The following is a 23,513-nucleotide window of genomic DNA, read 5'->3' as shown; positions in this document are numbered from 1 at the left end:
AATATATAGATAAATATATAGATATATACGTAATATATACGTATATATATAGATAGATACGTAAAATTGCACAAAGAAGTGCAGTGGAACCTCGATTATCTGGTCCTTCAATATCAGAATATTATGCAAATACTTTTCACATGTAATCAATCGAATCTAAGACAATACGTCTTCAAAACAAATTACTGCAAAAATGCATCAAGATCTGGCACTGTAATTAAGTAACTGTTCCATTATCGGAACATTTATGTGACTCTGTTTAGCCCGGATAATCGAGGCTCTACTGTAATTGATTTTGCAGTATGTGAAACAGAAAATGGGTCACATTTTATTCGAGCTGCGTGTGAGGGTTAATTAATCCTTTGATCCTGACGTTGTTTAAGAAAATATCGTCGGTATGATAGTTTTCGGAGGTGGTAAAGGCACGTTGTTACAGTAAAATAGAGTTTCAAATTGAGTTGACTTTGTGAAAGCACATATTATTTGCAGCAAAAGTTTAAGAATAAAATAAATTTATTCGCATTTGTTATTTAGATTTGAAATTAATGCCGGCGTGGTTTTGAACCTTTCTTTCTGCTTCTGTAAAGAGAAACGTATAAATATCGTATATTTTCAAGCAATTTCTTTTTTACATACGATTTTCAATCATATTTAGGTCAAATATTAGTGCTGAAATAATATGATTTTGTTCATAATGAAGAGATTTTATTATTCATGTATTTCAAAATTTTTCGGAATATTTATAAACAATGCTTCTCCTTAATTTTAAATAACGTCATGTTATTCCATTTAACAACAAATATTTTATCCATTGCATCTATAAATTAGGGGAAAGTTGGCAACGTTGTACCATTTGAAAAATTTATGTACGTTTAAATTTAAGTATAAATTCAAATATAAATCTAGTAAAAACAGGAAACAACTGTCGGTTTCAACTGACTCTTTCTTTCCGTCATATAAAATTACATAGTTTTTGTAGTACAATAAATAAAAAACGTGAAGATAAATCTTCCTCGCAAGAAATATATGGTATTTTTAATAAATGTCTTCAAAATCGCATGTTCTAAAAGAGTTAACATTTGATCAAACCCTTAAATCACGCAGAGAAGTTTTAAGAAACCAGCAGTTCAATTTAAAAAACTTTTCGACACCTAATAAAATGTTTAATTTAATCCGAAACTGAATATTATTACTGTATACAAAAGAATGCAAGTAAAATCGAATGCAAAAGATCGAACTAATTTTCAAAGAAATACAATTGAGACATTTTCTAAAATGATACTGTTTATTCTATAATCAATGAAACTCATTATGAATTCTAGTTTTATTGCTAAATATTGTAAACGATTAGTAATAACTAGGCTATGAATTTTATGCATTTATGACAGGAATAAATAGGTGTCATTTTGGGTCATTTTGGCCCAATGTGTTTAAAACTTCACCTAAATACTCCGTTTTCGGCAATTTAGTTAAACATATTGCTATTTGCAGTAGGAACAACAGAGAATGACTATCAAGTTTACGAAACGTGTCTTCAAAAATTCTAAAAACTGAATATATTATATTTATAGTTGCGAATCGTTAACCGAGGATTAACCCTGCACACTCGAGTGGCGACTCTGAGGCGCCAGCAGAAATTGCTATACCGCGTTGCAAAATAATGTTGACAGTGTCAAATTTGTTTATATTTAAAATACTGCGGGAAGTGCGGTTATTGTACGTGCCAAAACTATGGAAATGAAAAATACTGTAGGTGAAAGAACGTGTTTCACACTTCGAGTTAAAATTCTCGAGTGCAGAAGATTAGAAGAATTGAATATAATATCGATGCATCACTCTAGAAAATGACCAAAGACAGAATTTTTCAAGTAGCTGCCCTATTTCATGAAATCGGCGCACAACATTTCTGTTCTGCGTAAAGCTGGGCAGTTCGGTGATAACGAATTGCCAACTTTTCTCTGTTTACCGCATATAACCGCGGCGCCCCATTGAAGTTGATTCGGCTAAAGAGCGGATCAGCAATCCGCGCGGCGTCAGCCTGTCACGAATCGTTATTGGTCCTAAGATCGGATCAACATTCCTGCGATCTGCAGATCATATGGATCCTCAAACACGGCGCGAGGCATACGGATCATCCGTAAACCCGGTCTGACGTCCTACCAATTATACGGTATATACCGTAAATCGGTTGACAGGATGTACAGAGGGCAACTAGCTAAACGTTAGACAGACGCCGTGAGCATTCCGGATCCGATGCCGCGCGCCGGGGAGGGTGACTGAGGTCGATGTTGTAAGAGCAAGAGGGTAACCGGTGTGTACTGATCAGGTTTGCTCGTAGGTACCGGTACAGGGCAGCCGGTTAACGGTGCGATACCGTCGTTACCGTCGCCAACGATGCCCAATTTCAACATGGCTGCACAAACACCTAACGCTGCAACGGCAGGTTCGGCGGATCCAGGTGTCTACACCAACGGGATACCGCAGACCTACCCGGGACGTGAGTATCAACTCAGGCGCAGTGTGCCGCCCCTGCGCAATGCTCGGCCAATCGACGCTGGACTGTATTATTCTGCGTTTCCGACGATAACCAAGTAACCTCGCCCCGTGCTTCGATTCTACCGTCAGCCGACCTCGGGAAAAGTTTGCGTTTTCGAAAAATATGTATATGTATAATAATATGTATAATATATATATATATATATATATATATATATATATATATATATATGCATATACATATACATATATAAGGCGACTGTAGACGCGAAACTACGAACATTGATTTTTCAATCACTTTCCGGATAAACGGAAACGAAATTTCCCTCGACGTTGATGCTAATCGTGCGCGTTAAATACTATTGTTTCTACGGTATTTAAAAGATGATTCATTTTTCTGTTTTCGTTTCGTAACGATTCAATTGTTCTGTGATAGATCGTCTACGTTTTGGACGCGTTGTCACGCTTTTTGAAATTACGATGTTACCTATAGTGTATAGCAGAGTTGTGTACAGTATATTCCCCCAATTTTCCTTCAGCTTGTAAACTGAAATGGACAATTTGGGAAAGGGAGACACGATTATTCGAGCCTCGCGGCTCATTTTTATAGTTTCCGATTGTCAATAATTATAAAAACGAGATACAAGGCTATAGTAATCGTATCTCCTCTTCTCAAATTGTCCAGTTTTGTTTACTAGCTGAAAGAAAGTTTGGGAGAATTTACTGTACTTTTAAATTTGGAATATTAATATTACTGGGATATATATTAGTGCTCGGATGCTATTGCTCGATTTTGAAGTAACTGTTCTGTTAGGAGACTTGTTTGTACATTCGCGGGAATTTGTAATATGTAGGCAGTATGCTTAATGGGCATAGAGTTTCTGATTCTACAATCGATGTATTCGATAGTAAGTAATTTACTGTCGGTATTGATCAGCTCCTGGCATCATGTTTCATTGCAGTTCATCGTGTTTCAGTAATATTCTATATTCTATGTACTTTGTCTACAGGTGTGAAATGATACAGGTACGAAGAAAAAGGACACGCAAAAATTAACAAATTATAATTATCAGTATAAAGACACGAGATTACTCAAATTTTTGATTCCAATATTTTTGAAGTAAAAAACTATATGAGTTTTTCATTTGAAATATTCCAAAATATTATTGTTCAACATATTTAATGCTAAAAAGAAATTTAATAAATAGTCCGTCAAAAGATTATTTGTTTTTGCAAATATTTTGGTATGATTCTGGTTCTAATTACACTTTTCTATCAAGATTGTTCACTTCTGTAAAGAATTAACACTTTCAAAATCAACGAGTTGGTTGGTAACTATAAGATAATTTGTGGAGGTATTTAAAGTTTTTAAAGACAATTTAAGATGCCAGTTTGAAAAATTATGTTTCCTTACATTAAGCAATATCTTACATACTGATTATATTTTTGTAGTTTCAGATTTAAATTCATAGTTATGCATCAATAGTTATATCTATTAAAAATTTTAATTTCTCGGATCAACTTTACCGCAGCAGTTGACAAGATTAACAAAAAATTATTGAACCAAGCAACTTAAAATTTTATCTATTCTATGTTAAAAAATAGTCCTTTTAACGTTTAGATTGCAAACAAGTCAATAGATTTTATATTTTTCGCTTAGTTAGCAAAAGTTCCTTGAGTCTTCTAAGTAAAACCGAACAATGGAACAGTATACTGTTATTATTTCACTGAAATTAATATTTCTGATCATTGTAGATGAAACGATAATTCTGTGTTCACAAAATAAAAACTAATTAAAATATTTGATATGAGATATACAAGAGAACTGACACCACGTCAATCGTCAATGAAGCAATTTGTGCTGTACAAACTGCATCTTTAACTAAACTGAACTAACAAAATTGGCATAACACAAGCATACACAAATTTCAGATGAATTGATTTCATTTGTTCTGTCAAATACTCCAATGTTGATACTCCATATTAACACGTTACTTGTCGGAAACCTATTCATATAAGCTTCTAAGAGTATTTGAAATATTCTTAAAATTCCAATCGTCCACTGACAAATGAGTATAATAAATTCTTTGCTGTGCATCGTAGATGTTTAACAAGTTCACTATCATAGCGGTTATATATGAGTATCGTACTTTGACCAGATATAGAAATTCTATTTAATTGTAATATGTAAAACTAAATCTAATAAATCTTTATTAGAATAAGACTACTATCAATCTCTACAATAAATCTTAACTTTCCAGTTTTTATTTAATTAACACTAAAACTGTCTGTAGGGTCAAATAACACGGTCTTACATATTTCTTTAATAATTGTCGAAACTATAAAAATGTTTAAAAAAATTCTCAATCACCTTCTTAATTGCAGTACATATTACAATAAAAAATGTACAAAATCTGAATAAATTCTAATGTTAACTAAATTACAGTAGAGAATTAGAGTCATACGAACTAATTAGTTGCTGGACTAAATCTTTATCGATTTATATAATAAATCGTGCCACGCACGAAATCAAACTCTTTACGTGTGAACCGTGTTTTAAGAATAAGAGAATCGCAGCCTCCGTAATTCTACTTCAATTTTGTAGGATTCTTCAGGGTCGGCATATGGCAGTCAGCGTGTAAAAGAGATTATCCACCGTTGACACTCTAACGGCGAACCTTTTTGACAAAAATACGACTAGTATGTCTAGAATCATTTATTTATTTATTTATTTATTCATTTATTAATGCTTTAAACCAGATGGTTTATTTAGAAAATACACGGTTGTTACATGTACATATGTATATTCGATATTATACTTACTGTTAGCTTCTATATTCTTATGGAATATTGTTTAAGAAAATTATTAGTTTTATTTATCAACATCTTTCTTTAAAGCATTTTTTCTAGACTCGTAAGTTTTCCTATGAACCTTAATGAAACATGTAAAAAATCAAAATTCATTGTCAGAAACCATGTAATCATATAACACTATTTATAGTCATCGTCCGAGTGTTAAGAGTAAGGTGTCAAACAGAAACAGAATCACCGAATGAAATCTATTAACATACTCGAGGAAATTTCGTACCCCCGACGCGTGAACATTTGCGGTATTATCAAAAAGATATCCTCGAATCTAGGATACCGTGCGATATCGATTGGTCAGTAGGTATTGCGAGAGGGGCCTTAGACGTAGGTCTGTCCCCGATAAGAGCTGAGCTTACTGAAGTGTAGATGCCCTCCATCTGTCCATTTCAGCACAAGGGCTGCCCAACGGGGAGGCGGCACTCCAGCATGCCGCCGCGTATCCCGGAATGCAAGCCTACTCCGGTGTCGGTAAGTTCTTTTTTTCTCTCTATATCTAGCTCTCTTTCTCTCTCTCTCTCTCTCTCGTCTCCATTTACCTTTTTTCCCATCGTTTTATCGAGGATTCCGTCAAGCCCTAGTATATACCTATCTGCAGCGGGGGGACCATAGAGCGAGCGCATTGTGCAACGCTTCTCGATAATCGCATAAAGCTCGCAGCCAATCTGTGAAGAACAATGCGTCGGATTCTGTAATGTGTTTCGGGAAGAAAATTCCGCCGGGATTACTGCTTTGTCACTCGATTAAGATATTACGAGTAATGTAATTTAGCCCCGATGTTCCGGATCACCGACGCAACGCGCTCTCTCCGTTCCCCGCGAACGGAGAACGTTGACGAATCGCGCGGAATTGGAAAGGTCCGTGAACCTCTCTCAATTGCACATCTCTCGATTCGTTGAACGCATCGAGCACGGCCGGCTCTTTTTACGGACGTTGTTTAAATGATAATTCCAGGCGAAATCGACTGTCGTAGAACAGAAAAATAAATGAATCCGAACGTTCGATCGTAATATGCTTTTATCCGAGCACTCGAGCACTTAACTAGGAAAGATTCGATCCCGCTGGTCGCGTTTCTGGCTGTTGCATGCAGCTATTGCTCGCATGTGTATACGGTATATGTATATCGTCACCTATACACACACGTGTAAGGACATAGATGTCTCATCGTTACATTAACACCATGAATATTGCAGTATGTATACGCGATGCGTGGCAGTCTGCGTGTGTATACATACATATGTATATATTATATTATATTATACTATACTATATTACATTATATTATATTATATTATATTATACTCTATCGTATTATAGACGTGCCGCGTCGACGTGTTGTGCTTCTGATGTGCTGTTACAGTGTACCTCGATGTTCCTTTGAATATATACGTCGTGTACATTATTCTATATTGTAACTTTTAAACGTATTATGTGCCTTGCATGTTTACCAATACGCCGGAACAACAAGCCGCCGCAGAATCGAGCATCGGCGTCGAAGGCTCGAACGACGGTTACATCATAGTGCGACGCACCGGCAGAAATTATAATCCAATAATCAGCATCGAAACGGTCGATCCCGTTTCAGAGATAATCAGCGTTCCGACGTAACTAAACTTCAATTCGTTCCATCCGCCGTTAGCAATTAACGCACGGCCCTGATAAACTCTCTGTTTCACGGATTGAATTAATAACGGGGCATTCGAATCTCGTTTCGCAAGTTCCATGCTCGTGTCTCATTATGGCCTGCAGAAACATTGGACAGCGACAACTTCCCGGGGATTAATAATTATTTTCTCTTTCGATTCGAACGACGCTGCCGCAATTTTTCTGTACAACCGACGCCGCGCCACGCCGCGCCGCGCCGAGCCGCTCGTAATTATTCGAACGACTTTCGACAGAATGTTACACGTCGAAATTAAAACTGTTTCGCGCAGCGAGCTTACGGTAGACCGGGCGTGTAATAATATGCGGTGGAAATATTAGTTACTAATTTCGCTTTTTAACCATTATTACCGATACGACCACACCCAGTTATACGCTTCGGCTCTTATACGAAAGCCGTTTTTTCATCGTTTCGTGGTACACATTGCTAGATACATTGAAATCGTATCAATTTTCATTCTGAACTTAACTCTTCTAGTTCTGACTAAAATGAGAAAGTATGATCGAAGAAATATTTGCTTCCTGTATTATTTTTATGAGTTTACATTTTATTCGTATTATATGCATGTTATTTGGATCATATTAATTGTACTTACATTATATTTTTATCATAAATCTCATGTGAAACTCGTGGTAGACTAAATTGTTGACACATACCACGAATTAATAGTGTGACCCTCGTCTGTGCTACTACGAAATGAATATTAAAAGAATTAAAATACGTAGCTAATAATTTCAATTTCCAGCAATTTTTATGAAACGTTTGATACTCTTGAAGATTCAGTCGCGTTTGGCATTTTTAAACTGATTTAAATATAATTCCTTATCTCTCCCTCTCTTTTTATATTCGACACAGTGGCGTTCTTGTTTCTTATAAGACAATTTTAATCGAAAACAATTTTTAAACCGTTTCTCAGATGTTAGCAACAATCTGATGGGTAGAATCGCAACATATTTTAAAGTTTGCATTCTATTCTAATAACAGATTATAATTTCCATTTGCTTGTCTGCATTCTTCCAAAATGTTACGTAAAAAACAAGTTTACAAATTTCTTCATAATCTTCCTCCTGTAATTTCTACAATAAATAACAGGATTGTAACCATACAGAAGAGCGTTGATCTTCGAAGTTATTACATAAAAAAAAGCTACAGCTTCTAAAGAATTCGTCATTATTCCAATAATCATTTCTGTTCATTGTTAGAGAGATAAACAATCGCATACAAATACCGCACGCAATAACGAGAATCATTAATTATTGAAATAAATATTTGCTAACGATTACGCGGAGGAATTCGTGCTAACGATTCAAAAGCGGAATAAGATATGAAATCAGTATCGTTCGAATAATTACGAGCGGTGGTACCGTGGATACACACGTGGATATTCATCCTGTTACCGAGCGCGTCGGAATTATTTAAAGTTCATCAAACACAGAATATAATTAAGCGTATTTAACTGGGCAGTGTTGGTTTCCCGTGTTTGGCCGAGATTAAAAAATAGGACATTTGTTCCTTTCATTTCCGGCCGGTGTACGCGGCTCGCGGAAAAAGTCAATTCGGAGTGGCACAGGATCTTCTTTTATTCCGTCGGATGGCATATATGTACAGCGGATGTATTCGCCTCGCACGGTAGACGGCAATCCGCCGTTGGACCGGAACCTCTGCCGCCGTCAATTGGAATATATTAAAGTGATATTTGCACGAAAATAATTAATTTCCAAGCGAAAATATATTTCTTCTGATCTGAGAGCGAATATCCGTTCCCCTTCATCTCCGTTACCGTTACCGCCCCTCTTCCGCGTTTATCCGTCACGAGCAAACATCAATCGCGCGCGTTTTAAATATTTGCCAAGGCATAATTAATGCCGTTATAATTGCGTCCCTCTAATATCGCGCGATAAATCACCCATTTATACATTTCGGTCTACACGCTAGCTTCGAACAGCCGGAAATTTACCGAAGAATTCATCGAAACTACGTGGCGCACAGTGGTACAAATTTTCCCAAAATGTTGGCCACAATTCACAAGTTCGTACGATTTGTAAGAATCGTTTCGATGAAAATATTTCATCAGATTTTTGAATCAGATTATGTTAGTGAAAATACAAAAAAAATATGTTGTCCAAAATAGTAACAAAGAATATGATCAATTATAAATAGTATGATCATCGACAATGTAATAATAAACAGTATAATCAATAATAAATATTGTTTGAAATAAAAGATGCCATTTTGTGGATAGAATTACATTTGCAGTCAAATTATATACTATGTTTATATAATTATATATTATCTATTATATATACTTACTATATTATATATATAATTATTATTATTATATATAATATACAATAATATATATTATTATATATAATAATATAATATAGACTGTATAATAATAGTCTAGAATTATGTTTACAGTAATATTTAATATAATTATGCACATTAGGAGTTATATTTATAGTTACGTAGTTACAGTTAACTAGTAAACGTCCTAACTAATCCTGCAATATGTCCTCCTCTATCGCACCGTAATTAAAATATTATTTATTAATTCTAGAATATAAAAAAGATCAAAAATTAAATAAAAATTTGTAGAAAAAGTTCGTTCTTGTTTCTTCATACAGTGCGGCATTAATGAGGAGGACAAGAAAAATCTCGATGTTTCAGTATTCATTGACACGTTTGTGGACAAATTAAAAATTTTCTGGGATTGCCGGTAACCAACCCTAGACTTTCTTTCTATGGTTACATCAAAAATATTTTGCGTCGTTTAGGTGCATAGTTCATCTTTAAAACATATATTTTAACGATAAAGTGTTTTACAAATGGTTTCTGCAAGGATAAACTTTAGCTTGACATATTAATTCGTCAACTCGTACGGTCTATAACCCAGTAACCATGGAAAATTGCATTTTGGCGAACTTTTGGGAAAAAGGTAGCATTTTGTGCGGCATTCCCCTCGCCTGTTTTTCTACGAACAATGCTACGTTTGTAGTCTGGCGCGTCTCTCCAATTACGAATTCAGATGGCTGAAGTTTAGATGACTCTCGAATTACCTAAACAGAGCGTATTCGCCCACGAAACGTATCCGAGCCAGTCCGTATTTCACGCGGCTCGTCGCGTGATTTTAAAGCATTCCGGTTAATATCAACAGTCCCGTTAATGGCGGAACGGTCGCAAAGTACAAAAGTATCGTATTAAAAGTCACGGGACAACGAGAACGTTGAGGGTCGAATACCCTTGTCGAGAGAAACGACTGCAGTCCGAAAGCGACGCGTAAAAAGAATTTCCTCTTCTGGCGACTCGGCTTTCGTTTGCTTTTGAGCTCGCTTGTCGTACCAAAGCTCCTCTTGTTAATTCGTCGAACCGACTGCGTTTAGAAAAATACCGGGCACCGCGGAGCTCGCACAAACGCGGAATTCTGTTTTTGAATTTTCCTTCCCTATTTGCCTGGACCGAATCGCCGTGCGATTCGATCGCCTATCGTGTCCACCAGCAACGATTATAAGTTCCCCGAATCACTCGCAGCTTGTTGATCGACGTGGTCGTTTCACGTCGATATCAAAATATCGTCCAATTTCCGCTTGACATCGCCATGGAAAACTACGCGCGTGCAAAATTGTTTTAGCCTCCACTGCTACCTAGAAAATCGGTGTACGTAGGCAAACTGGAACGATTATTGATTCTTCCTTCTGGAATAGTCATGTCATTTGCCTTTTGCTTTAGAAAGTTGGAACTGGAATTTTTTCTTGAAATTGTGCTCGTTATATACTTCCGCGAAGGTTAACGAATTTTAAACTCGAAGCTAGTAACAAGCGATATATACAAATTATATATCAAGACTGCGGATCCTTGTGCAAAATAAAAATCATCTGACTTAATTGTAAGAAATGTAACGTAGATGAAAATATCTTTTTTAATCCGGCGTCGGTGGAGTACAACATACTCCACTAATTTTTAAATTATTAATCTGTTTTATACATAATGACAATAATAATAATAATAACGTTTAGTAGATATCTTTGTATTTTTACAACATTACAGACAAATGCATTATTTAAATTAAAAAATTTTTAATCATTTTGCTAAAGAAATAGACTGGGACATGTAACACCCCACCATACTAATCATGTCACACTTTTATACGACGTTGACGCCGGGTTAATAATAATAATAAATCAGTAATAAATTAATGATAAATAATAATAAATTGTTAGGAATGTAACGGTATCTTTAGATTCTTCTAATACATTTACAGTTTCGTGTTTGGCCTAGTCATTTCTGTCATGAATGCATAAAATCCACAGTCTGGATATGACAATCGAGAAATATTCTCTCGTCGAATACGTACATCGATTCGACTTTATGGTAACATTATCATCGGATGCACTTCTACATCGGAAGATCCCCTAAATTATAGCTATTAGCGACCATGCACGATCATATAATTGAAAGAATCCGATTAACGAACAATTTCGAAGAACCGCAACAGGCTTTCGCCGTTTATGGCCTTTTTTAAAGTATTCCTCATCTTCGCCAGCGCTTCGGTTCCTCTTCGTTAACAACTCAAAGCATTTCAACAAAATAAATTGTTTGCATCAGTCGGATCGCATCTTCGATTGTTTCTGATAGAAACTAGAGTTTTCCCCACTGTAACAACGAACCGAAAGTATCGTCGTCAACCGTAACAACGATGCAAAATCTATATTTCACGGCACCCTCGCGCCTGAACAAACACTTGCGCAAACGCGAACACTTGGATCCGAATATGAAATTTCCCGCGCGCAGAGAGGTTCTTTAGTCGAATCCGGGAAGTTCCTGCCATATCGATTTTCGGCGGAAAAATAGGGATCGGACGGAGAAGACAGCATGTACTTCATGTCTAGATGTGGACACATCATGATGTATTTGTTATTTGTTATTGTCGCAGCTTATCCTGCCGTCTACAGCCAGTTTCCTCAAGCTATTCCACAGCCGATGACCGCCGTGGCGCCGACGCAGAGAGAAGGTAAGTACAACACACTCATTAACGTCTAACTGTTGACTGTAAACACGAACGATTGCAGTCCCGAAATCGTAGATCCAAATCCTGAACGTCCAGACACGACTAATCCCTCGTCGTTGCGTCGCGACGCCTAGGCACGATCGAAAACCGTCTCGTGTACACTGCGTGGAGCATTCGTGGTAGAGAGCAGGGATTCTCGGGCGTAAGAACCTGCAGAACTTGTCTAACCACTGTCCACCCCAAAGAAAGAAGAGAAGGACTAGAAGCGAAGAGTGTCGCGTCGCGTTGCTCTCGGTGGTTCTCCTACTCCTTTTCTCCTTTCTCGCGTTAGAAAAATGGAGGAAAGTTCTGCAAAAGTTCTTACGCCGGTGAGATATGTATATCCGTCTGCGCAACGCCATTTCACAAAAAAAAACAGAAGAAAGATAGGTGAACAAACCGTAGGTATTTTCGCATTTCGAGAAGCAAATGAAGAGCAAAATTGCGAGCGAACATAAGGAAAAGCCGATACACGCGTTTCCAATCGAAAAAAAAATTCTTTTCGCCGTGCACGGTTGACGGATCATTTTTAATTTGGCCACGTACCGTTACGATCTTTTTTCTAGTTGAATCACAGACCGGTGAAAAGGGAGGATGACTAGCAACCGTTGATGAATTTTCATTCGACCGCTATATTCTCTCTTTCAATATCGCGAATGATATCGGGTTTCTCCGGCGCGGGGGATGGCACGGAATAGGGCTTTTCTTTCGCAACGCGGTCCGCCGCGCCGCGCCGCGCCCGCTCAAATTACAACCGCGCCAACGAAAAAATAGACCGCGTCTAACGCACCGCGTCTGAGGATCTGTACAATCGCGTCTCGGCCCGTTCTATACAATCGCGCTGTTCGGTGAAATTGATTCGACCGGAGCCAGAAGGTGCGATTAATTAAACCGATTGACTTCGATTCAAAGTGTAAGATTAATCGGAACCAATATCGACACGGGTTAGAGACGGCTGGGGGAGGGGGGGGCAACGTACAAACTGATCCCCGATGTTATCTTTGTGAATGAAAAGACCTGGTCCAAGGGTGGAAACGGGGGGGACAAGGGGGGCAGGAAGATGGCGGATAAGAACGCGAGGCAGAAAAGAGTAGGGACGGCGAGCTCAGCCAACGTCTAATTGCAATTAACAACTCGCCATTATTAGAATATACGACGCCTAACAATGAGATAATGCAAATAAAACGAAAGTTTTAATTACTTTGCCACTACGCCTGCCGGCTATCCGTTGTTACGTTGTAGGATAATGGGAAGTTTCCCGCAACACCGTTTCCCTTCCCCGTTCCGTTCAGGGTTCCCGGCATTCCCTTTTTCACTCCTTTCGGATGCAATTTTTCGCCCCTTCCTTCGAATACACAATATCTCGTCAACGCATTCTCCGCGACCCAGACGCTCCAACGAGATACATGTATGTTTCACTACCAACGCATTCTCGATGTACACCTCTGACGAAGCGAACTGCTGGTATCTCCCGCTTTTTTTGGATTCTCGGATCAACGTTCTCCGTCGCTGTTAACATTTCACTCAATGGGCGCCTCCTTCAGCCTCATACGCTTCTAATTCACCCACTTTCTGGTTTGGATCATGCAACGTCTTTTATCTCTCTGTGATCTTGTTGTGATTCGATGTATGGTATTGGGTTGTGTCACGTGAAATGCTGGATTTCACACAGATTTTGTCTATTTGTCGGACACGCGATGGAAAAATTGCAAACGATATCTATTTGATCAATGTACACCGTTTTTGAATTAGTATTTTATTTATCGGAAGCGAATAGACTTTTCCATGACCGAGTTGTTTCCCAAAGAAACTAGTCCATTTCGTTTTCAATTTGTTGAATTATGGAGAAAATGACTGTCGCTTTTGAACAATCTTTCAAGATATTCTCGACCGATGTCCGATTCGAAAAGAACTTGGTAAATTACTGGTAGCTGACAAGCCTGTGTTTACTTAAAACTTTCGCCAGTTAAAAAGTATTAAGGCGGTTATGTTGACCGACTCATTTGGTATTAAATGAAACAATTTTTCCTGCTCGTTTATTTGACATTTCACGTAACTCGACCCAATATTTGTTTGAAACATGATTCACGAGTACAGTGATCGAATGAAAGTGCAAAACCAATAGTGGGTGAAATCTACGGAAGATTCTTTCGTGCATTCCTGAGAAACGTACTGAGGACTAATGATGCCGTTAGATTAAACAGGCGCTTTACTGTTGAAGATGGTGACATTAGCAAAGTTCAGAACGTTTGTTGGTTCGTGATTAAAAAAGGCATTAACAAACAATTCATTGTCGTTGTAGCGAGCGTGTGTTGCCACACTAATCATACGCACGAAAGCTGATCTCCACGTTCCTCGTCGGAGGGATTCGCTTTCGAGCAAACTAACAACTGTCCAGGACTTTGATTCGAAGGGAATGTTGTTCGGTGTTGAAAGCCGCGCGACGTATCGCGACGGCACGATGGTGTCGGGAAAAATAAAATAGTCCACTCTGTCATCATTGCATGACATCATTATCGATTTTATATTTACTGTCGCTTCGTCGATCATTTTCGCTTCTCTGACCTATTTCAATGTTACACGTTTTACAAGGTGTTCTCGGTGTTCATGTATCTTCCTCCTCTTGATCGATTCTTGTATACCATCAACATTCTAAACGTATCACCGAAAATACTCTACCTTCGTTCTCTAGATGGATTACATTGCTGTTACATCATTGCACTCGGTGTGGATTTCTTTGGCTATGTTCGGTGTTGCGGTGTTGAACAACATTGATCGCTGCTATCACGAGACGATCAACCACGAATCGTGGCAAGTGTATACATATACATAGGTGGTTCAACTAACATCTTATCGATAGAGCCATGATTTCCGGAACTGCCAGCTTATGTGGAAGTCAAAATGTTTATGCGATTACCCCGAGTGTTCAGAATATTTCAAGTTCTGCTTTTCGCGAAATATGTTGCAAGAAATAGTTGACCTCTAATAAGGTAGGACTTAACCGAGATGGGCATATTTTATTCGAATATATATATAACGAATGCGATCTTATTCGTAAAATTTATTAGAGATATTATCCGAAGAATTTATTCGATATATTATTGGAATACAAATTTATTCGTGGGATATATTCGAAATGTTATTCGAATACGAATTTGTTTGAATAAAATTTCATTGAATTAATTAGTTTCGAAAGTTATCCGAGTAATTCACTGTATTCTTTTACTGCAATTTTATCTGAAAAATTTATTCAAAACGAAGAATTTATTGAAATTATTATCTGAATAAAACTTTATTAGAAGAATTTATTGAAATTATTATTCGAATAAAATTTTATTAGAAGAATTTATTCGAATAACGCCCAACTCAGGCTCTGGATAAATATTTTTCTCGTATTTTATATTTTATAGTCAGTTTTTGAATAGATTTAAATTGTGTCATTCCTAGACGTACAAATCGGGAAAACCTCGTTTATATCGAAACAGTGGAGTTCAATTTTGTTATACAATAATTATGTACGAAAGTACTAAACATAAATATAATGTTAAATTTTTAGTTTCTTTTCTCAGTATAAATGTATTTTATATATGTGACTTGTAAAATTGTTAACTTCTCAAAATATCCACCTTGTTGAGTCAATCTATTTTATCTAACGATTTTGTGAACTACTAAATATCGAAAATATTCTAGCTACTCGGGAGAAAAAACTAGAGAAAAAAAACATCGTACAATAGCAATGTTCGTTCGACGCCACAAGGTGTCATCAGTAATAAAAGGCAGTCTTCGATTTCCCGTCACATGGCGTTATCTGTCGATAAGTTATTAACAACAGAATGTGTGTCTACTACTGCCTTTTTTGATGGATATACAATGTGAGACGTATTTCACGGCTGAATTGCGAGCAAAGAATGACCAAAAAACGAAAGATATATTCGAATATTGATGTTCTCGCAATATAAGCATGAATACGGTATCAAGATAATAAAGTAATTACATTGATTTACGTCCCATTTTGACATTTTACGTACAAGCATATCCACGAATACTTTTTCCTCGATTTAAAAGAATAATGCAGCGGTTAATACAATAAAAAACACACATGTTCTGTGAAAGTTGTGATTGAAGCCGCAACCAAAGAAAACGATTGGTCACACTGCATACATTTGAAAAGCTCGAATTACTCGGATAAAAATATTGCTCAATGAAATTCCGAAGATTCCCGAAAAATGGAAGAGAATTGTAGCTCTTGGAGAGAAGGCTCGGTGGATTCTCAACTTAGCGGCTTTTCTGGCCGTTGGTACGTCTACAGCGGGTTTGGAGGAGGTGTTGCTTTCATTAAATTCGCGTGCACGTCCCGCGCGTGGGCCAATTAGAGAGTCGAAAACCAATTTCAGGATCAACGATCGCACGGCACGACGACGTTTTGAATTTATGGCTCGTTCTTCGTGATTCCAGCGTCCACCGCAATTCCTCCTCCATTCTCCCCTACGTCGAAACCAGAAACCTGTCGACACTGGCTCTAATTTGGGTTTCATGTGACAACTACGATCGAGTTATTACCGAGAGGAAGGCCGCGCCTATGAAAAAGAAAACGTTTGTTACTCTAATGTCTACAACACGAGTCACGTTTTCTTGTTTCTCGCTTTAACAGAAAAATTATTACCACTGTCTTTACTTCCTGCTATTATTTATTTTCAACATAGCTTCTAACTGAATTTTTACTTTTAGTGGCAGCGTAATCATGTCATAATGTAAGTTATAATCATGGATTGTAAATGAATGTACTTTAAACATTTCTATCATCTAGAAAGTGTTAATTCATTGGAAACTGTGATAAATCCTTTACAACACGTGGAGAACATAGCTTTATATATTTATTTCATTTAGTTTAGAAATTTTAGAAGTATTATCACAGTACTATTTTTACTGTTCAAATTCCAGAATGTAGTTATAGCTCATTGTATAATAAGAGTAGTAACAGAAATACAATCAAGTTGAAAGTAATAGCAAAAATACTAATATTTTGGTTCAATTGTATCATTATTCGAATATATCAATTCTTTCCTTATACAAAATGCTCAGAAGTCAGCTTTTGCCGTTACTTCTGATATAAGTTGATTTTATTTTTTGCTATGTAATGTACTAGAAAATGTATATCTTGACAAATTAACGTTTAGATCAAATTCTATATACATAGTTATTCATATTTATACAGTAAAAATAGTAGTGCGAAAATGATCACTTTAATATTCCAAGAGAATGGTACATTCACAATGATTAATTAATATTATCGTACATCTTGAAAGTCCAAAAAGATTTTTCCAAAGATTTGTCTGTAAAAGGGTACCTACAGATTCTTTTTTAAATAGGAAATCCTTTAATGATGCTTCGAAGGTGTTTTCAAAATTTAAGTTTAGGAATTTGAAATTCTGTGCAACGTTTATTAAAACCGTATACTTTATTATTTACGTAATATTTAATTTAACCTTAAAATGAATATTAATCTGCAAGGAATACATAAATAACGGAATATATAGAAAAAAAGTGGTAGGCAAAGATGTAGAAAAGAAAATTTGAGCATTTGTAGAAATGATATTGTTTCGTATGTAACGTACGGAGAATTTTCCGACGTGTTTTTTCTTACTCCTTCCTGAAGACGTACGCCAGGCTGGCACCAGCCAGCGGGTTTCGCTCTGTATTTCGTAAGTCAAGTATCTTCGAAGACGTACAACGGCGAACCTTCTGGAACCGGGGCTCATATGAACACCCCCACAACCGTTTTTTTTTAAGGAAATTTTGAATATATTGTGGCGGACCAGACATAAAAAGACACGTCCTTCAAAAGCGGGGTGTGCATATACCTTTTCCGGGTTTTCCCGACGCAAGGCGTACACACCGCAATAAAACAATAAAAACGTTGGGACACAGCTTCGGACCATAGGTCCCGGATCACCCCGGTCGGAAAATCTTCGGGAAAGGCCTTCGCCCTTCCCAAGGACTTTCCCTTACCAATTTCAATACGTTCTTCTCAATAAATACGAGGACCTCTCGACCACCAGAAGTCAGTTAGCAAGTTTTCCTCCGACTCTCAACGCGTTCATATTTCTGTCTCATCCGTCACTCGTTTACCTTTACCTTCTACACACTGTACCTCATCGCCTTTTGTTACAAGTTATATTAAAGTTTTCGTTATACAAAAACCAAAAAAACTCTCTCGGATTATTTTATATAAACCGTCGCAGTAACCCCTGCGACAAAATATAAAGGACCCAAACGCGATTAAAAAGCGGGCTTAGTTTCAAGTCAGTTATTGACGAAGGAACGCTAGTAGGATTGAGTCTGATTCTCTTTCGAGCATTTCAACCGTGTACGTACATCGTTACAAGGTTATAAGCTCCCGCCTACCCCGTGCGACAATCTGGGACCGAACTCAAAGTTCGTAATATACTATCTTTTACCAGTCTATCAAGTTATCAAATTCAATTATCCCATCTCTTGATTCGAAGCAGTAATTGGTACAAACCCACAGAAATATACCTTTACCCCTTTATCTTCATTTCTTTCTAAAAGTTGCGAGGCAACCAAACTCTCTAAATCTCTATCCTACGATATCTAGTGACGCCCCGATAATGAGATAGATATCGGCTAGTCCACGCAATTCCCTTACCAAAAACTCCAAAATCACAACCAACCTTCAGCCACGCTAAGCTGCCTGGCCCTCGGCTCGTAACACTTATATGAAATTGGCGAAAATTGCATCAGTCCTACGTGATATTTTCAATTTATCTCGAACAATGTACAAAGCAATGCAATGTATAGTATACATATGTAGAAGCAACAGATTTTAAGTACTATTATATATTTATCGGTAGCTATTGCACACAATATAGATAATGATTAATAAATTCAGGATGCACAATTTCGGTAACTTTCTCCCAAGCTCGACGAAGGTAGTGATACTCAACAGCTTCACTTTCATTGACGTTTTAATGGCTCCTATCTCAAGTATGTTTGACTTTCCCACCGATATCAATGTAGAAACCTGTCCGCTGAAGGCCACTTGTTCGTAATCGCGTTTTAAGTAGCAAGGGAATCTACAATCATCTGTGAACTTTCAAGTGAACGAAGATAGTAATTGTTCACGGAACTGGGAACGGACAATTACACTCCGGAGTAATTCGACAGAGCGACGGTTGTTCGTAAAGGCGATAAAGTGACAGAGGGGTGAATCTCGCCGAGGAACAAACGAGTCGCGATGAGTAGCATCCTAAAAGTTGAGTGGCAGCCATCTCATTACTTAAATGCGTCCGTTAGTCAGGAAACGCTGGCCAAGAGAGCAGAAGTTTCCATGGTCATAATCGCCGCTAATTGACGTCGGAGTTATAAAGTTCAGTGAAATTAGCTAAATCCTTATTTGGACTCTCGTTATTCCGACCCTTCGCTTTGCTTCTCCCATTGGACTTTTCTCCGCGGACGTATTAATCGCCGGTGTCTTCGTGCCTCTTGCGGCTGACATAAAGTAAGGAAAGAATTCCTCATTGTCCGACGAAAGCTACGGAATTAAACCGGAAAAGGAATTGCGTTTCATTTAAAAACTTTAACGAAATCTAATGAACGCACCGGATCGCCCGTTAACGAAGTGGATAATAATCACGGGGTGTCCGAACGAAAATGAAAATATAATAAATTCGAATCGAACGAGAAGACGAAGTTGTATCGCGCGAAGGCGTTATCCGCATGCGTTGTTGATAGGGTTTTGTAATTCGTACATCGTGAGATCGTAAATGGCATTCGTGTTGCAGCAAAGACGATTTCATTGTTGAATTATTTACCATCGAATTTCCACGCAGAGCCTCGCACGTTTTCATGCGGTTCACACGGAGCAGGCTCTGACCGAATTAAGCAGTGGAAAAACACGACGACGGATTAATATGTCTGACGACGAATTCATGTAAAGTGTCGCACTATCGTAATCAGTATCATCACTATTATCACTGTACCCCTCATATCCATTTGCATTCATTTGAAAACCCCCTCACCTCGCTCGCCATTGTGTTGTGAATCCCAGTGTTGTGTGTTTGTATATTTGAAAGTATAAATACTCAACGTTATTTGAGCCGCGAAAAGTCTCATTGTCGTGACGGATATCGTCGTGACACTCTAATCATTACTCTCTTCGTCAGCATTTTCATACTTCTTTCGTCCCCACAACCTGTTATTTCGTTCTTTCTCCGCCAGATCTATCTTTCTCATCATTCCTCTAGCCCTCATCGTTTCCTATCCTCCATTTTAACCCACATCTCGACTCTCCCCATCGTTCTATGAACATATCCCGTTCACATTTTGTTCGATATCCTTTCGAATCACCTATCATTGCGATTCATTATCAAAAATATATACCGCTGTCTGCTATACACCCTTATGATTTCTGTGCGACGAGAGAGAAATCAGATTGTCATCGAAAGACGATCACGAGATCTACACCTTCATTCATCAAAAATACCGCATTCAGACAAAATCCGGGAAGTACATGCAGGGAGAGCGAATTGTGCGTACCCTCGCAGTCGCGAGGACGGCTCTCCTAAGCGCGTCGGAATCATTATTGCAAAGGACGAAACTCATCCAGAAACTAACATTCTAACTTGAGTATTATACTTCAAGTTTAGATGTTTAGATGTGCTCTGATTTATATGGTAGGATGCTCTCTCTCAGGACCCGAGGGCTGCAACCTGTTCATCTATCACCTGCCTCAAGAGTTTGGGGACACTGAGCTCATGCAGACGTTCATCCCTTTTGGCAACGTCATATCCTCTAAGGTTTTCATCGACCGGGCCACCAACCAGAGTAAATGTTTCGGTAAGTGTGTCCTATCCACGATACAGATCAATCGTGGCCTGGAAGTGAGGAACGTATAAGACCGTTCAACAGGTAAATCAAACAATCTAGAGATCTGATAAAGGTAGGATAGCCAGCTGGCCACGTCGGCAAAAATTATTGCCGCGAAAGTGCACCGTATGCGAATCATTCTTCGAAATGATTCCTTTCAATGAAAAGGTCACGAAACTCGACCGATTAATTATCCCGGAGAAAACATGTCTTCGATTCATTACCTGTTTAAATTAACAAGTTCAGTGCTGAATACCAACCCCCCGAAATTCCACAGTATCAAAAAAGTTACAACTTACTATAGGGAATATTGGTTCAAATGTTTTGTGTTCTAAAAATCCTAGTAACATTCAGTTTGTTCAATATATTACAATAGGAATGATTTACGAAACGTAGTTTTTAAAATTATTGGCACTAAATTTGTTAATGTTGAGACTTGAATGTTATATATCATTCCATGTAAAAGATAAAGTTAATGAATTCTTTAAAAATATATGTTCTACCCAATATTTCTTTTTACAAAATGAATGAGTTGAGTTTACATTCGCAATTGCAAAATATTATGTATACAGTCAAATGAATTTTTCAAGTATAATAGATTTTCGTTTACAAAATAGATCTAAGAATAAAGTAAGATATTGTTTAAGGACACTTTCGAAGGATTCTGTTACACGAACGAAATCTAAAATTTAATTGAGTTGTCACAAAAGTTTATTTCGTTAGTAACTAATGCACACAATAAACAAGCAAATAATGTGATTGAATAAGCGAAAGTTCAACCAAGAAAGAAAATAACTAACAAATTACTCTAACTACTGACATTAAATACGTGTATTGAAAGAACATTTGGGACAATCTAATAAATATCAATGTTGAGAATATTGACTTAGGGTATAAATATTAATATTTGACTGTCTAGTTTCTAACAATTAATCATTTGCACTCGAATGTCGACTTTGGAACACCACTAAGAATTGCTATATCATTTTTTAAAGTAATTTTTACATTATTAACTAGTTGGCTATTGCAATCTCTTTGAAAAATCTGTGTGTTATTGTAATTGTACTGTACATGTCTGATTTTCTTAATGTTTTGTTTAAATACAACACTTTTATAAAATATATAATTCAAAAATGAATATCAAAGTATACAGGGTCCGGTCGAATAACATGAACAAGCGGGTACCACGTGATATTTTATAAAAAACTAAGAAGAAAATAAAAAATAAAATTCTTTTATTTGAGGCTTCGTTTCCGAGAAAATTGAGTTTGAAAATTCATTATATTCGAATGCTCTTTCCATCAAGCTATTATTCGTTAAACATTCGAATATAATGAATTTTCAAACTTAATTTTCTCGAAAACAAAGCATCAAATAAAAGAATTTTATTCTTTACTTTCTTCTTAGCTTTTTATAAGATATCACGTGATGCCCATTTGTACATGTTATTCGGCCAGATTCTGTATATCCTCTTGAACAAGTTAGCTGTTTTTGACGAATATGTTCACCATAAATAAATGGCAACATTTTGCGTTATAACGTCAAAAACAGCCAACTGGTTAAATTGTTTTATATTTACAGATTTGTTAAAACTCTAAGTATTGTACAAAAAAGGAAGCTTAATTTCACATGCATGCAGTACAAACATAATACAATATCTTAGTTTTGAAGTTAAAATAGCTTCGAGGGCAAAGGGTTAATTTAAACTGTAAATGTTTCATTAAAGTCTATAGAAAGACTATTTAGAAGAAGTCCCTTAGAAAATACATTGAAAAAATGTTAGATCAAGTGTCAAACACAGTATTTGCCTTTGGTTTATTTTCGGGCACAATTAACTTTATATTTATTGAGTAAGACATACTCAATTTCTTTATCTTCCTATTTTGTTTATTTTTGAACAAAAAAAAGATATAATATCTCTTATTCAATAAATACAACGTTAATTATGCCTGAAAACAAACCAAAGGCACAGCAATTGGGCACCACACAGTAACCAGCTCAAGTACCCTGATCATCGAAGTTGGCTATTGCAGTCCCCGTTTTCCAAAAATTATCGTATCAAAACATATGCGTGAATTTATTCATCTATTTGCACCCTCGCACGCGTGAAAGCCCTATTTAACGCGAATATTCGTTCGACCAGACAGGCTCAAATGAAACTGGGAAGCCTTTTTTCGATGCATCGAAGGAGACCGCTCGCCGACGGCTTTGATTAATCGCAGACAGAAAAAACGCGAACACGTTGGCACAGATAATTGCACGTGTCCGTGTCCTCCTTAGATTATCCGCTAACAACTGGCATAGTTAATATTGGTCTTCCCGTTGTCGCTCACTTATGGAGCCACCGTGAAAGGCAGAGTCGAACGGGTTTTATTGTTCGGAGAACGGCCGTCGTTACATTTCCGTTTTATAATATGTTCTCTCGCGTATCATTATCACGACGCCGATGAAAAAAGTTGCGGTCCGTGCCGCGTCTATTCTTCGTTTGCAACGCGCACTTGATAATCGGCTCTGATCAGCTCGCGGAAAAAATTCTTTTGACGCGACGGAAACAGA

At 37.3% G+C, this 23,513-nt stretch overlaps 1 protein-coding gene across 11 annotated transcripts in view; it reads left to right on the top strand.

Moving 5' to 3' along the window:
• The window catches only part of bru3 (CUGBP Elav-like family member bruno 3), a 492,049-nt gene that overhangs the window by 445,953 nt on the left and 22,583 nt on the right, over window positions 1–23,513 (top strand). For 7 of the 11 annotated variants that reach the window (XM_033483530.2, XM_033483524.2, XM_033483529.2 and 4 more), the window contains 4 exons: window positions 2,327–2,497; window positions 5,731–5,832; window positions 11,958–12,035; window positions 20,769–20,927. In XM_033483530.2, coding sequence (XP_033339421.1) covers window positions 2,327–2,497; window positions 5,731–5,832; window positions 11,958–12,035; window positions 20,769–20,927 — 510 coding nt within the window. The remainder of the gene's footprint in view (window positions 1–2,326; window positions 2,498–5,730; window positions 5,833–11,957; window positions 12,036–20,768; window positions 20,928–23,513) is intronic. The other 4 variants (XM_076527178.1, XM_076527177.1, XM_076527181.1 and 1 more) reach the window with 3 other exon arrangements.

Source organism: Megalopta genalis, chromosome 17 (assembly GCF_051020955.1).
Source record: "Megalopta genalis isolate 19385.01 chromosome 17, iyMegGena1_principal, whole genome shotgun sequence".
In the NCBI taxonomy this organism is placed as follows: domain Eukaryota; kingdom Metazoa; phylum Arthropoda; class Insecta; order Hymenoptera; family Halictidae; genus Megalopta; species Megalopta genalis.
This window is presented reverse-complemented; position numbering and strand designations above follow the sequence as displayed.